Genomic DNA, 13,488 nt, shown 5'->3' with positions numbered 1-13,488 from the left:
TGTTATGGCTACGGATCTTCAACAACTATGATGTTGAATTGAACATCTACGGAATCATGGGAGTACTTGGAAAATACGAAGTTTTCGAGTAACGTTGAAGCACCAAGGAGATAAAGCATGTGGACGAGAAGCTACAAAGTTTTAATTTTTTTTGTAATCCATATGTATTGATAGTTTTGCCACTAAAATTGACAAAGGGGGAGATTGTTAAAGCATTGCTCGGTCGAACTCGCATGCGTTGCTATCTCATACATGTTTGTCAAGTTTAGTTGTCAAAACCATATATCTTGATCTAGACTACTTATAGCTAAGTCTCAGACTAGGACAGTTAAGTGTAGTTGAGCTCCAGATTCCACGTCGATCATCTTACGAAGACGAAAAACTACTCAAGGAACCGGTGGAACTTCATCCGACTAAAAGGTATGTGGAGACTTGAACTTATCTATCACTCAAAAGTGTACCTCTCTATCTCCTATTCTTGAGACAAAGTCGTATAAGTATGATAGTTTTCATACATACACATTTGCTATTTCGAGCCGAGTTTACTCGCCTATATTTTTCTCTAAATATGTGTTGGTAAGCTTTCTCTTTAACCACTTTTCATCTTAACTCGTGACAAAAGTCATGATGACGTTTCAATCTTGAAAATAGCTTTGATGACAATAGTTGTGAATAACGACTATTATAACATTATAGAAGAATGTTTCAATGATTGAAATGTAGAGTTGAGATTGCATAACCAACTATGGATATAAGCATATATAGTGTGTTCGCACATTAGTGTATAAATCCATGTGCCCGAAACCAAGTGTGTGCATACGGTATTGGTGAAGGAGACAGATTGGGTAAGCGTACCCATGAAAGTTTTCGACCGAAAATTTCTGATGAGTTTTTAAACTCAAATCTGGTAGTTATGGTACACGTAACCGTATGCGTGCCCAAGATGGTTATATTTCTCAAATCGGAAGTTCATGAACTAAAACAATAAATCAATAAGGAATGCAATCGTTGCAAACCGTGGCTATATTGTTCATGAATTGATTCAAGTGAACCAAACCGATTTTGTGTCAATTTTGTCTATTCATAAAGACCTAAGCAATTGAACAAATCTTCGACTAGTTCTTTTGAAGTCAGTTGAACTAGTTGTGAAGAAGATGAATACGGTTAATATGAAGTGCTCATATGGCTAACCATTGGTTAACTATTTGTGAACCAACTAAGTGTACACATTTAGGTACGGTTGCTCCAACCTAAATGAAATACATTTCATTTGTTTGTGACAAGCTAAGTTTCGATCTAACGGTTCAAAGATATTATCTTGGTTAAATCAGGTTTTTCATCTAACGGTGAATATTGAATGTTTTTTTACCAATGTAACTTAGATTGCAAACCCTGATTTGAAAAATATATAAAGGAGACATATAGCAACTGGAAAAACTAATCCCCGCACCTCCTGTGTGATACTAGTTGGTTTTGCTAGAGTCGGTTCTCCTTTAACCTTAGGTTTCTTCTCGAGACCCTGTAGGTTAACGACTGAAAGACTTCATTGGGATTGTGAAGCTAGACGAAACTACTTCTCTTATAGTTGAGCGATCTGATCTTGCCATTTTCTATCGTACGATTTCATTGTAAGATTGGCTTGAGATTATATCTCCGATAGGGCAAGATAAAAAGAAATCACAAACATCTTCGTCTCATCGTTTGTGATTCCGCAATATCTAGTTTCGCTACCGTACGATTTAGATTATTGTGAGGTGATTGATAATTCTAGGTTGTTCTTCGGGAATATAAGTCCGGGTTATCGATTGGTTCTTGTTCACCTTGATTTTATCAAAAGTCGGAACAAAACTCTTATGTTTATCTGTGGGAGACATATTTATCTATATCGTAGACTTTTCTATGTGATACAAATTTGTTTATTAAAGTCTTCGACTTTGGGTCGTAGAAACTCTTAGTTGTGGGTGAGATCAGCTAAGGGAATCAAGTGCGTAGTATCCTGCTGGGATCAGAGACGTAAGGAGTGCAACTGTACCTTGAATCAGTGTGAGATTAATTGGGGTTCAACTAAAATCCAGACCGAAGTTAGTTTGTAGTAGGATAGTGTTTGTAGCAGTTTAATACAGTGTGTTGTTCAATTTGGACTAGGTCCCGGGGTTTTTCTGCATTTGTTGTTTCCTCTTTAACAAAATTTCTGGTGTCTGTGTTATTTCTATTCCGCATTATATTTTGTTATATAATTGAAATATCACAGGTTGTGCGTTAAGATCAATCAATTAGAATATCCAACCTTTGATTGTTGATTTAAATTGATTGACACTTGGATATTGTTCTTTGGTACCATCCAACTTATCTCTCTAGTATTTGATAAAGACTCGCAGGTTTCTATTTGCTTGAGCATAGATCAAATCGAGAGATCAAGATATTAACTCTTTGATATACTTTTATCTAGATTGAGTCTGACTATCTAGTTGATTCTCTAGAAAGTATATTGGAGTTAATCCATAAAGATTGCTAATCTAAATATTGGGTGAGGTTGTTAGACTCCCGCTTTTTCACAAAGTACAACCCATTGAATGCTTAACATCTAGAAATTTCAAAATCAAGACATTAAGTGCGTTGTTATTATAAAATAATTCTCAACTTCATCTCCAACCTTGCATAAAGAATGAAAGTTTCAAGTGCAACACAAACAAATATTTGTAGTCTTTGTACACTAAGTGGTCATTTTGCAACTTATTGTCCCTTTGAAGGGAGCAAATGCACTATTGATGGTTGTAAGGGATTCTTATTTCTCATGAAAGCTGCAATAAGACATGTCTATCAGCCGTATGCTTCAAAATGCACCTACTGTGGTTTTTTTTTATTGGATAGATGAGCGCCTAGATCCGTATGAAGATGAAGTTGCTAAAATCAACCTTTTACCTTGGACAGATCCATGTTGCGACTGTAATATGAAGCTAATTACCTCTCCTAAAAATTGTGTACCGGAAAAAGATACTATATATATCCCAAATGTGTTAGGTTAAGTTTTTAACGTTTGTATGCTCTAATTAAGGTTTGTATGCTCTAATTAAGTTTTAAAAGTTTTTAAGTTTTTAACAATCATTGTATTCGAATTTAGTCGGCACTATACAAAATTCAAAGCGTGACGGTGGCTTAACAGTCGACACTTAACAGATTATTAAACTCGCCGACGAAAGCACAGTCGGCAAGGTTGTCATCATAAACCCTGCCGACTACAATGTGTGAAGAACATCTAGGAACAACATTTTTTGTCTTTTTTGGTCGCCATGGTTTTCCTGATAAACCCTGCCGACAACGAAAAGCCGGTAACTTGACGAAATCAAAACCTTGCCGACCCTGGGACAGTCGGCACTGTTTGAGGGTAATAACCTTGCCGACTGTTGCAGGCCTTTTTTCCTTTGCTATCCTGCATGTAAATTCGGAAACCTGACGGAATCAAAACCTGTCGACCTTGGGACAGTCGGCAAGATCGTGTGATAAATACAATGTCGACCAAGGAGTTGACACCAAAAAAACCATATCCATTTCATTCATTTGTAGTACTCCAAAGTACATTACACAAAACACGAATGCGATTACAAAAGTACTCCAAAAAGATTTCTTATTCCCTAATCATAATCACTCATCACTTTAATCTATTGGAATGAGTTCATTCAAATCTATTGAACCTCCTTTAGTCAAATCTATGGGACATTCCTTAGACTCATCTAATGCATTCCAAAGGTGCATGTTGTCCTCATAAAGTTTCATCTACTCTTCGCTCTTGTTGAAGGAGGTAATGGACATTCTTTGTTGAGTTGTAGACCAATAAAATGATTTTTATCCACCAAATCCATAACAATTCTTCTATTCTTGAGCTGCTCCACAGGAACCGCATGTTTCGGTGCAAATTCCACACATAGTCCATTATGCAAATGCCACACATAGTCCATTATTAGAAAAATGTACTACACATGACCACGTATCCGCCAATAGATGGTCACACTCCGACATTCTCATACAATGCTCCCATTTGATCGGTGCATTGCCCTCCGGGCCTTTAACACTAGTAAGCAATTCTTTAAAAGTAGCTTCTTTGTCTTCCATGGAACCTTCTAGTATCATTGAGATATAAAACTCCTTGTCTTTTTCTAGTCGGGCGACCATCTTCTTTATTATGTATTGACATTGGGTGAGATTCTCCTTAATTTATCCAGTTAGGTGTCCCAATTGTTGGGAGGCAACGTGAAACCCACAATTTCCATCCTTTGGGACGTCGTCGGTACCAATAAAAAACTCTTGGGTAATTTGAGGGAGTTGTACGCGATACTCTTCCAATACCGGTTTTACTACCTTCCTCAGACGACCTTTTTTCTTCACAAGATCTCTTTGACTTGCTTGACTCTCAAGAGGTGGAGTATCATTTGGATTCAAGTTTGAAACGGTTGGTGTAGTTGTTTCTTTGCTCGGCCAACCCATTTTCTTTACAAAAACTTCCACACTTGCTTGAATCTCAAGAGGTGGAGTGTTATTTGGATTCAAGTTTGAAACGGTTGGTGTAGTTGTTTCTTTCCTCGGACGACCTCTTTTATTTTTAGTCGGTTCTTCTTTGTATTCCGCCTCTGTATAATCATGTCTGGATGGATCGCATTTTGTACTCAAATACTCTTTAATTTGTTGCCTTTCTTCCCCCCTTGTCTTTGTAGGTGGTCTACCCATTAGATCTTGTTTCCCTGGTTCTTGAAGTTCTTCCATAAAAGGGTAAACAATCGACATCAACTTGTGCTTCATGATTTGTTTGTCCAACCTATTCAACTTGGGCACTTATCAAGGATTATTCTCCTAAGTTCCATTTCGCCAAACTCTTCATAAAAATCTTCTCTTGGAGCCGGTTTGAAAGATAATTGCTTCCAATAAGGATCAATATCTTCAATCGGAATGGGAGTTTTATACCTACCAAGCGTATGATGACATGGAAGTCCGATAGCCTTCATTATCCAACACTTACAAGGAGTGCTCCGGTCATCATACTTTTGATACAACTTGAGATGCTTCATCATGAAACGTATTGCCCAATGCGAGATGTTTCTATGTATATCAACAAGCAACCAATCATCCTCCTTAAACTCTTTCCACTTCCTGCACCTACTTTCTTCGAATTGCTTACTTATCTTGTTGATATCATTATTAGTGTACTCATGGATAACATGTTGCACCGTCACAATCCCATTTTGAATCGTGAAAAGTAGACCTTTTAGTCTCCCATGAGCTTGCTCTACCATACTTGTGGACTCAAGTTTGAAATGTTTATAGTCGTAAGTAAAAGCATACACAAACATATCTTTTGTGGCGTCAAACGTTGTCTCTTGCAATATTCCATTACTTTGGGGTAATCAGTGCCCAAATCATCCTCGAACTCCTTCAAGTTTATCTCATATCTTGCCACACTCATCGAACAAACCAACTTGTCCCACGCTTTCATGAATAACCCAAACTTGATCTCACCTTCTTTCCATTCTTCGTCTTCTTCTCTTCCTCTCTCTCCTCTTTAGTTAGTTTACTAAGACGTTCATCTTCCTCCTTTTAACGTTTACTACCTTTCTTTGCCTTTGGCTTTTGAATATTATTCCTATAATTCTTTCTAATATTGCATTGTATGTGCCAAGTGCAAAGCAAATTTTGTACACTGGGAAAAACTATCCTCACGACGTTCATTATTGCTTTCTCATTGTCGGTCACTACAACCCCGAGAGTCTCATCTTCGTGGTAGAGAATCTTCAAAGTTTCCAATGCCCAAATATAGCTATCATCCTTCTCACGATTCATAAAACACCATGCCACCATGAACGATTGCTTATCCAACGTTTGTCCTACAATGTTCAACAAAGGCATGTTGTACCTATTCGTCTTATAAGTACAATCCATGAACAAAACTTGGTAAAAGTACCGCGCCAATTGAATCATATCGGGATGCGCAAGAAAAATACATCCACCTTCCCCTACAATGACTCATGGTGTCTCACCGTGTAGTTGTATTTGTGTGCCAACCATTGTGATTCTTCCGTTACCTTTCTTCCATACGATTCAATTCTTTTGATTGTTGCCTTGGCCGCATAAATTGTAAACAATGAAGAAAGGTTATCCGGGTCGTCCCTCTTGAACTTACTAAGGAGCTTGCTTGGTTTTAATTCCCCAACTTAATTCTTACTTGTTCGAACTCGTGCGGTTTCAACTTGGCAACTAGGCAGTCCCCAACAAGACTTTCCGGATCTTTATGGTTATGCCAACCAACATCAACTCTATTCATTATCCACAAGTTATCGGTGTCTTTGTTACTCCAAAAAATAATCTTGAATGGGCATCCACACTTCTTTGACTTCGTCTTGTACACCCTAGTCCTCTTCTTATCATACACATAACCCTTTCTCTTGTGACTTGCGTCCGGAGACCCACTACACTCGCATACCATTTCAAACCGCGAATCTTTTTGTTAGGTGTTTTTAACTAGAACGCACATCTTCTCTTTTGCTTTCTCAATAACCCACTTGACCGCGTCGTCTTTTTCCTTCCATTCCAAATCATTAACATAATGTGCGGAAGTATCAGGACCCTTAACACTGTGAGTTTGAGGATGATCCGTCATCGGTATCAATGCAATCTACGAAACATCACAAGTTAGTTGATATGTGCTACAATAGTCTGCGGGGTCGATATATAAAACAACACCGACTAAAGAAAAGTCGGCATGGTCGAAGAATAACACAGTGCCGACCAAACTATAGTCAGCAAGGTCAACGTAATCCCAACACTGCCAGCTTAAACATTTTGAAATCACGTCTACTGTATTGCAAAAAATCTGGTAGTGGGCAGGGTTCAACTTTTCTACCATGCCGACTTAATACTGCTCATGAAAAGTCGGGGCATTTGGTAATATATACCATGCCGACGTTTACAGTCGGCATGATCGACAATCGTCGACCTTGCCGACATTGGGAAGCAAAAGTGAAAAAAAAATCGATCATTTGCATGGAAAAATCACAATCTTCACCACGTAAGTTGTCTACCTGATTATTTACTGCTCCCTTATCTTCTTCTTGGTCATTAGATTCCACCTTTGGCTCAAGGCATTCATCACTTCCATACCCATCTTGAGTTTGAGGAAAATAAAAATGAGGATCATGTATATAATCCATTTGATCATGATTTGGTAGATCATCATACAAGTACTTATCTGTAGTAGGAAAATTAGAAGACTCTCCCACTTCAAAATCAGGATTTGAATCATTCATCTCACTCATATCACAAATTTCTCAAAAAGCCTAACTTCACTCTATCTCTCACTCTCAATTATTTCCAAATCCACTCATATAAATCAACTAACTAATCTAACTAATTTAACTAATATAATCATTTCAATTAAATTAGTGTTAATCATTATAGGGACAATTTAACCATTTTGAAAATACAAGGTTAAGGAGATGGCTTCTTTTACTTTAAAATGACATAACTTTTGTCTCATTAGATATACCCAATTAATCTGGATATACCGCAATCAACCGGGCAACGATATATACCTCATTTACAATATTTGTTTGTTGGAGGTTTTGCTTTACATCGATGTAAACGTGTCATGATGTGGGTGCCTGAATTCTCGATTGGTCGCATCTATGTCCGTTGAATTTGAAGTGGGTAAAATACAAAACCAAGGCCCAGATGGGTATACCTGTGTGGAATCTATAGTTTCTGGACTCCGTTGATTTCTTTCCGATTTCTTTCCTCCTCAGAAAGAGAGAGAGATATTTTAGGGTTTATACTTTATTGAGCGAGAGAGACGAAATCACACCCGAAATCTTCGATGGGTTCGCGAGAAAGGGAGCTGACAACGGCAGCTCCACCGTCTCATCACCTGAGTAGTCTTGTTGTTCGTCCTGATGAAAGTGGCGGTGGTGGTGGTGGTGGAAGTGATTATGAACCTGGTGAGGTTCGTCGTGAACCTCCTCCTTCTTCTTACTCACGAGGTGGTGCTCCTGATCGATTCCACCATGAAACTTCTGGTTCGTTTCTCTATTTTTGACAAACCCTTGATTTTGTTCTTTTTGTTCGATATTTTTTACAAAACCCTAATTTGTGTTGGAGGTAAAGATTGGATTAATTTTGTCAAGTTGCTTATGCTGATTATTAATTGATTGATGCTTTAAATTTTGAATTTTGCTTTTGAGTATATCAGTATTATTATTATGCTGTGAAATTTTGGTATTTTTGTTGGATAAGTTAGAAAGGGGCATGATTTTAGTCTTTTTCCTGCAATCATCCTGACTGCTTAGAATGTTTTCTAATTGTTGAATAAGCTGCTTTTCCCTCTCTGGTATCAAAGGAAAATATTTGGGGATTTGTTTCAATTTGCAAATAGTTAGTTTGGATATACCTAAAAGGAAATTTGGGGATAAGCTTGTAAGTAATCTAGAAACATAATTTCATGTGATTGATGGAATCTAAATAGTCGCACTGTGGTAACTTCTACTATGGTGCAAATTAAATTGTTGTTAGCTGATCTTTATTCTTGACTTCATCCGCTTGATTTTATGAATGCTTTCTGGTTCCCTCGTGTTATGCCTCTTTTTGGCCTCTTGAAAGTTTATTTGAAACCAAGTTAGAAAGCTGTTTGTGATTAGATAGGTTACATGTCATGAGATAATCAGTTTCAGCTTCTTAAAATCATTGTAGTTACTTTCAGACTATGTAACTTCCTATTATATCTACCTGCAGGACATTTTTTTCTTTCTGTTTTTTTGCTTCACCATTATTCTAGTTTTTAACTTTTACTCTTTTGCCCTCGAAAAAGCACCAGCATGCTCATCTCTAGCTGGTCTGTCTTCATTGAGCCTGTCAAAACCATCTTATTATTTACATGCGCTTTAAGGTCTACTCCTATTATTTTGCTTATGTTACACTTTCGTTACCACTTAAAAACAAGTGATATCATCTGATTTCACCATGCTCACCTGAGAAGAGACCACTGAAAAAAGAATTGGTTTTGTTTTAAACTCTATATATGCATCAATCCGTGATGAGTGTGGGTCTAACCCCTCTTATTTAAGAAGAATCTCAAATTGAGACCAAACTTTCTTGTTATTTGTTACAGCTTTCGAAGTTGCTGGGTGCAAGAACTAGTTGTTGAGGAGATAATGTTGGAATAGTATTGGGAAGGAAAACTGGATTTTTTTTGCTGAAATTATTTTGAAATTAGGGAGAAGGGATGGATGAGATGCAAACTCGTGACACGTCATTATTGTTTAGAAACCTTCAATGTGTCGTTTCAGTGGCCAACCATATTGGGTGGGTTGAGAATGGTGATTGTGGAAAGGGTTTAAAATCAAGACCACTTACTGGGTACTAATTGTGCATAGGTTTGGGAATTGTTGGTTTCTCCTGGGATGTCATACCTCATGATTTTTTTCTTTTCATTATTTCATCATAGATGGTTATATAATACTTAACACGGTAAAAGCTATTATTTGGATGCTGGTTCACGTATTGTGTATCTGGTTTAATGAGGTAGATGGCTTCAACTGCAATTAGGAAAACAGGATTTGTTTTTGAAATTTGGGTGTTGTGATCGGTTACTAGTTAATGGTATTATTTATGGTAGCAGTGGTAGTGATTGTGACTTGGTTCTATTAATCTGGAAGTGGGTTTAGTTGCTTGTGATAAGTAACTGGCTTGGGCAGGCTTCTGTTTGGTTTATTACAATCTTCTACTTTATTTGGGGGCAGCTGCATTTAGGACAACTGGATTTGTTTTTGATCTTTGGGTGTTCTGCCGGTTATTAAAAATGGTGATTTCAGTAACAGTGGTAGTGCTTGTATCTTGGGTTACATTAATATGAAAATGGGTTAGTTGCTTGTTAAAGTAATTGGTCTGGACTGGTTTCTATTGGGTTTATTACAATCATCTACGTTAACTTCGTGTGTTTCTATTATTTATGTCCTCTCTGGAGGCAGATGCGTTAAAACAGGTAGCTGTTGTCGCAACTTTTTCGGTTACTGCTGTGCGATTGTATGGCAGACAATTGGATTTCATAAAGAGATTATCCTGTACTTGGTTTTCTTCTTTTCTCGTCCTTACTGGTGGTCATCGCTTACTTTTACACTCTCGCCTCCATTTCAGGAAATGGGATTCGTGCAAGTTCTGGTTCACCTTTGAGTCGTAGGAAGTTTGACCATCACCCTAGAGCTGACTATGATAGTTCTGGCACAATGAACATTGGCCGTGGATTCCGAGGTGGTAGGGGTCCTGGTAGATTTCGAGATTCTTCGCCACCTTATGGGCGAGGTAGGGGTGGTGGTGCTAGGTTCTCTGGGAGAGACTTCGATGGTCCCAGGAGAGACTTCGATGGTCCCAGGAGAGACTTCGATGGTCCGAGAGACTTCGATGGTCCAAGGAGAGACTTCGATGGTCCCAGATTTGGCTCTGGTCCATTCAGAGGCGTTGAAGGTGGTGTGCTCAGAAACAATCCAAATGTTCCCCCAAGGGAAGGAGATTGGATTTGTCCAGATCCCTCGTAAGTATCCTATGTTTTCCTTTTGTAGACACAACGTTTGAGATAATCTTAATGCTTAACATTATGCATGGTTCTTCTGTTATGCTTGTAATGGTCTCTTCCTGTTTACTAATTTTTGGTGCAAACTATGTAATAGATGCGGCAACTTGAACTTTGCACGCCGCGAATACTGTAACAAGTGCAATAGACTGCGTATTGGACCTCGTGATGGTAGTCCGCGAAGAAACTATCAAGGCCCACCACGTTTCTCAGGCTTGCCAGCAGATGGTTCTCCAGTTCGAGGAGGTCCAAATGGGTTTAATAGGTCGCCACCACCTCGTTCTTGGGGCAGGGATGGTCCTAAAGAATTTGGAGCTGGTCTCCCCCACTCAAGACATGGAGGAGGAAGGTTTCCAGATAACCATGTTCGACGAGAGAGACCAGATTATCGTGATGAGGATGACTTCAGGGATAGGGGAAAGTTTGATAGGCCTATGCCCCCTGACTGGAACCATAGAGACAGAGGAAGGGACACTTTTTTCAAAGAAAGACGTGGAGGACTCAATGTGAGGAACGAGAGGAGGCCTCTTTCACCACCACCACCACTTCCTCCACATCGTGCTCGTTTTGGACGTGATATCAGAGAGAGAAGCCGATCTCCACTAAGGAATGGAGCACCCACAGATTACCGCAGAGATTCGTACGTGGGTAGAGGTGGCAGAGATGCTCGAGTTGGTGGTATGGGGCGAGGTCAGGTTGGTGATCATCCGTACTAGGTGTTGGAGGTTAAAAGATAGTTTACTTTTTCATCTTAAAAATTTGTTTGGTTCTGTCAAGTTTTTCTGAGAGGAGGATAGAGAGGGAATGTGGTGGAGTGTGAGAGGAAGTCTGAGTAGGAAGTAGTGTATTCTCACTTTAATATTTTTTTTTGCTTGTATTTTTTTGTTCTATGTGGTCCTGTGTAGTGGTAAAATTTGTCAAACCATGTAAAAAATCTTTTGCTCTTGGTGATATTCAAGTCTTCACCACCACCACCACCACCCCCCCCCCCCCCCCCCCCCCCCCCCCCCCTTTTTTTTATGGTAGTGGAGGTCAGGAAACAACCCAAAAGAAAATACCTAAAGGAAACAGAAGACTCACTCTCAATGAGGTGGGCAATACAAGGAGGGGGATGCCACTCGTTAGAGCAGTGATTAGTTACAGCTAAAGCTGGAACATTGTATGCCACATTATTGGCATTTTTCTTTACGTATCTGAATTGCACACGGTTGAAGTACCGCAGCTCGTCTCTGATGCGTTTATAATATTTGCAGCCTCCAAAGGTCTATAATGAGTGTATTTGAGTGCATTTATAACAGTAAGGGAGTCTCCTTCCAAAAATGATTTCTCCAACTCCCTTCTTGTGAGCCAACTCCACCGCTAACAGAGCTCCATTTCCCGCAGCTCATGATGTGTGATTTGTAGATAGTGGTAAAAGTGGTTCGATTCTCAGACTTGTGAAGGATATTAATTAGACTTAAATTCTAATATTAAATAGAAAACTCACTAAAAATTATAGCAAACTCAATCAAAGTTGATATCAATATTAAAAGAACACTGAGGCTAAGATTCCACTATTTTCCAAATTCAAAGTGATTTAATCCAATTTTATTCATGCAATTTTCTTGTTCAATTTGATTCTTACTATTGCAACAAGTAGATTTTCAAAAGCAATAATTGTAAATACCAAGCATGAAGCATCAAGAGTCTATAAACTAAGCATACTCCATCAAAATAGATCACAATCACTCAAATAAAAATCATATTCAATAATAGTCCAAGGCAAATAATCATAATAATAATTGCAATAAATTAAATTAAATAGATTGTACCGCTTTTTGTTGGAAAAATAGCTTCCTCTATCGCCTCAGCAATGGGGTTTAGCTCCTCATATCAAAAACAGGTTCAAATAATAAATCATGGCTCAAAAGGTGGTTTATTGAAGAGAATATATAAAACAGCAGATCTGCAACGGTGTATAGATGTTACAGAAGTCACCGTTACAGTTGGTGTTGCAATACTGAAGATATACGTTACTAATCAACTGTTACAGGATCAGAAATTTAAGACCCTAGAATACGACTGTCCTGCACAGCTTAATGTTCTTCAGCTGTTAAACAACGACACTGTTCTGCGACTGTTTCCGTGCGTCAATGTTCTTCGCGTTCTTCCTCTTCAGCAGCAGCAGCAGAAACAGAGTTTGGTAAAGCTCTGATTTCTTCTTCTCTGGCTCTCCTTAGGTCCCCAAACTCTCGACACCCCTTCTATATGACCCAAACATCTATTTATATCAAAAATACCGATTAAATCTCTCCCAAATCTTCCAAAATCTCTTTCCTTCTCTTCACGGCAAGTTGCGGCAATTTCTTGTTTTAGAATTTCTACGCGTTTCTGAGCTTTCCTTTTTATTCTAAACTCTTCCTTAGATAGATACAAATCTTTGGGAAGGTTTACAACACTTTAATCTCTCTAAAATTCCCTAAAACAGGTCACACACGTGACTTTCCATATTTTCTGTTGTGAAAAAATCCGTCGATTGAGCCCAGTCTAATCGATTTAAACACCCATATCAGATTCCTAGACCCATAAGGAGTCTATCCTATGAAAATCAGAGGTTTAATCGACCTCAAACTCCTCCAAATCACGATTGCCAAAACTGCCATTTCCCGCCAATTTTCTGGATTTGAAATGTGAAAGAATGGTTGCCCCTATCCAGAGTAGGGGTGCTTTAGCAGCCCTTAAGGGTGTCCTGGGTTGCCCCTTATCCAAAGGGGTCCGAATAGCAAATGTCCTCCGGGTGCTTTCCGAACTTTTCGAGCCAATTTTTTCCAAAAATGTTTATTAGCCAAAAATACCTACAAATAAATAAAACACCATAATAAGTACAAAAATGAGCCCTAACAATA

General features: G+C 38.6%; 1 protein-coding gene across 1 annotated transcript; it reads left to right on the top strand.

The window, feature by feature from the left end:
* The first annotated feature begins 7,747 nt into the window (after positions 1–7,747).
* On the top strand, positions 7,748–11,574 carry LOC113303963 (eukaryotic translation initiation factor 3 subunit A-like). Its single transcript, XM_026553053.1, has 3 exons — positions 7,748–8,057; positions 10,171–10,564; positions 10,701–11,574. The coding sequence occupies exons 1-3, from the start codon at positions 7,859–7,861 to the stop codon at positions 11,317–11,319; spliced, it is 1,212 nt and encodes a 403-aa protein (XP_026408838.1). The 5' UTR covers positions 7,748–7,858; the 3' UTR covers positions 11,320–11,574.
* Positions 11,575–13,488: the final 1,914 nt, after the last annotated feature.

The sequence above is a fragment of the Papaver somniferum genome, chromosome 8 (genome assembly GCF_003573695.1).
Source record: "Papaver somniferum cultivar HN1 chromosome 8, ASM357369v1, whole genome shotgun sequence".
Taxonomy (NCBI): Eukaryota; Viridiplantae; Streptophyta; class Magnoliopsida; order Ranunculales; family Papaveraceae; genus Papaver; species Papaver somniferum.
The sequence above is the reverse complement of the archived record's forward strand: the minus strand, read 5'-3'. Positions and strand labels throughout refer to the sequence as shown.

Coding starts and splice junctions, on each gene's coding strand:
- LOC113303963 (XM_026553053.1), top strand. CDS start 7,859: ATGGGTTCGCGAGAAAGGGAGCTGACAACGGCAGCTCCACCGTCTCAT. Junction 8,058..10,170: donor ATTCCACCATGAAACTTCTG/GTTCGTTTCTCT, acceptor CCTCCATTTCAG/GAAATGGGATTCGTGCAAGT. Junction 10,565..10,700: donor TGGATTTGTCCAGATCCCTC/GTAAGTATCCTA, acceptor ACTATGTAATAG/ATGCGGCAACTTGAACTTTG.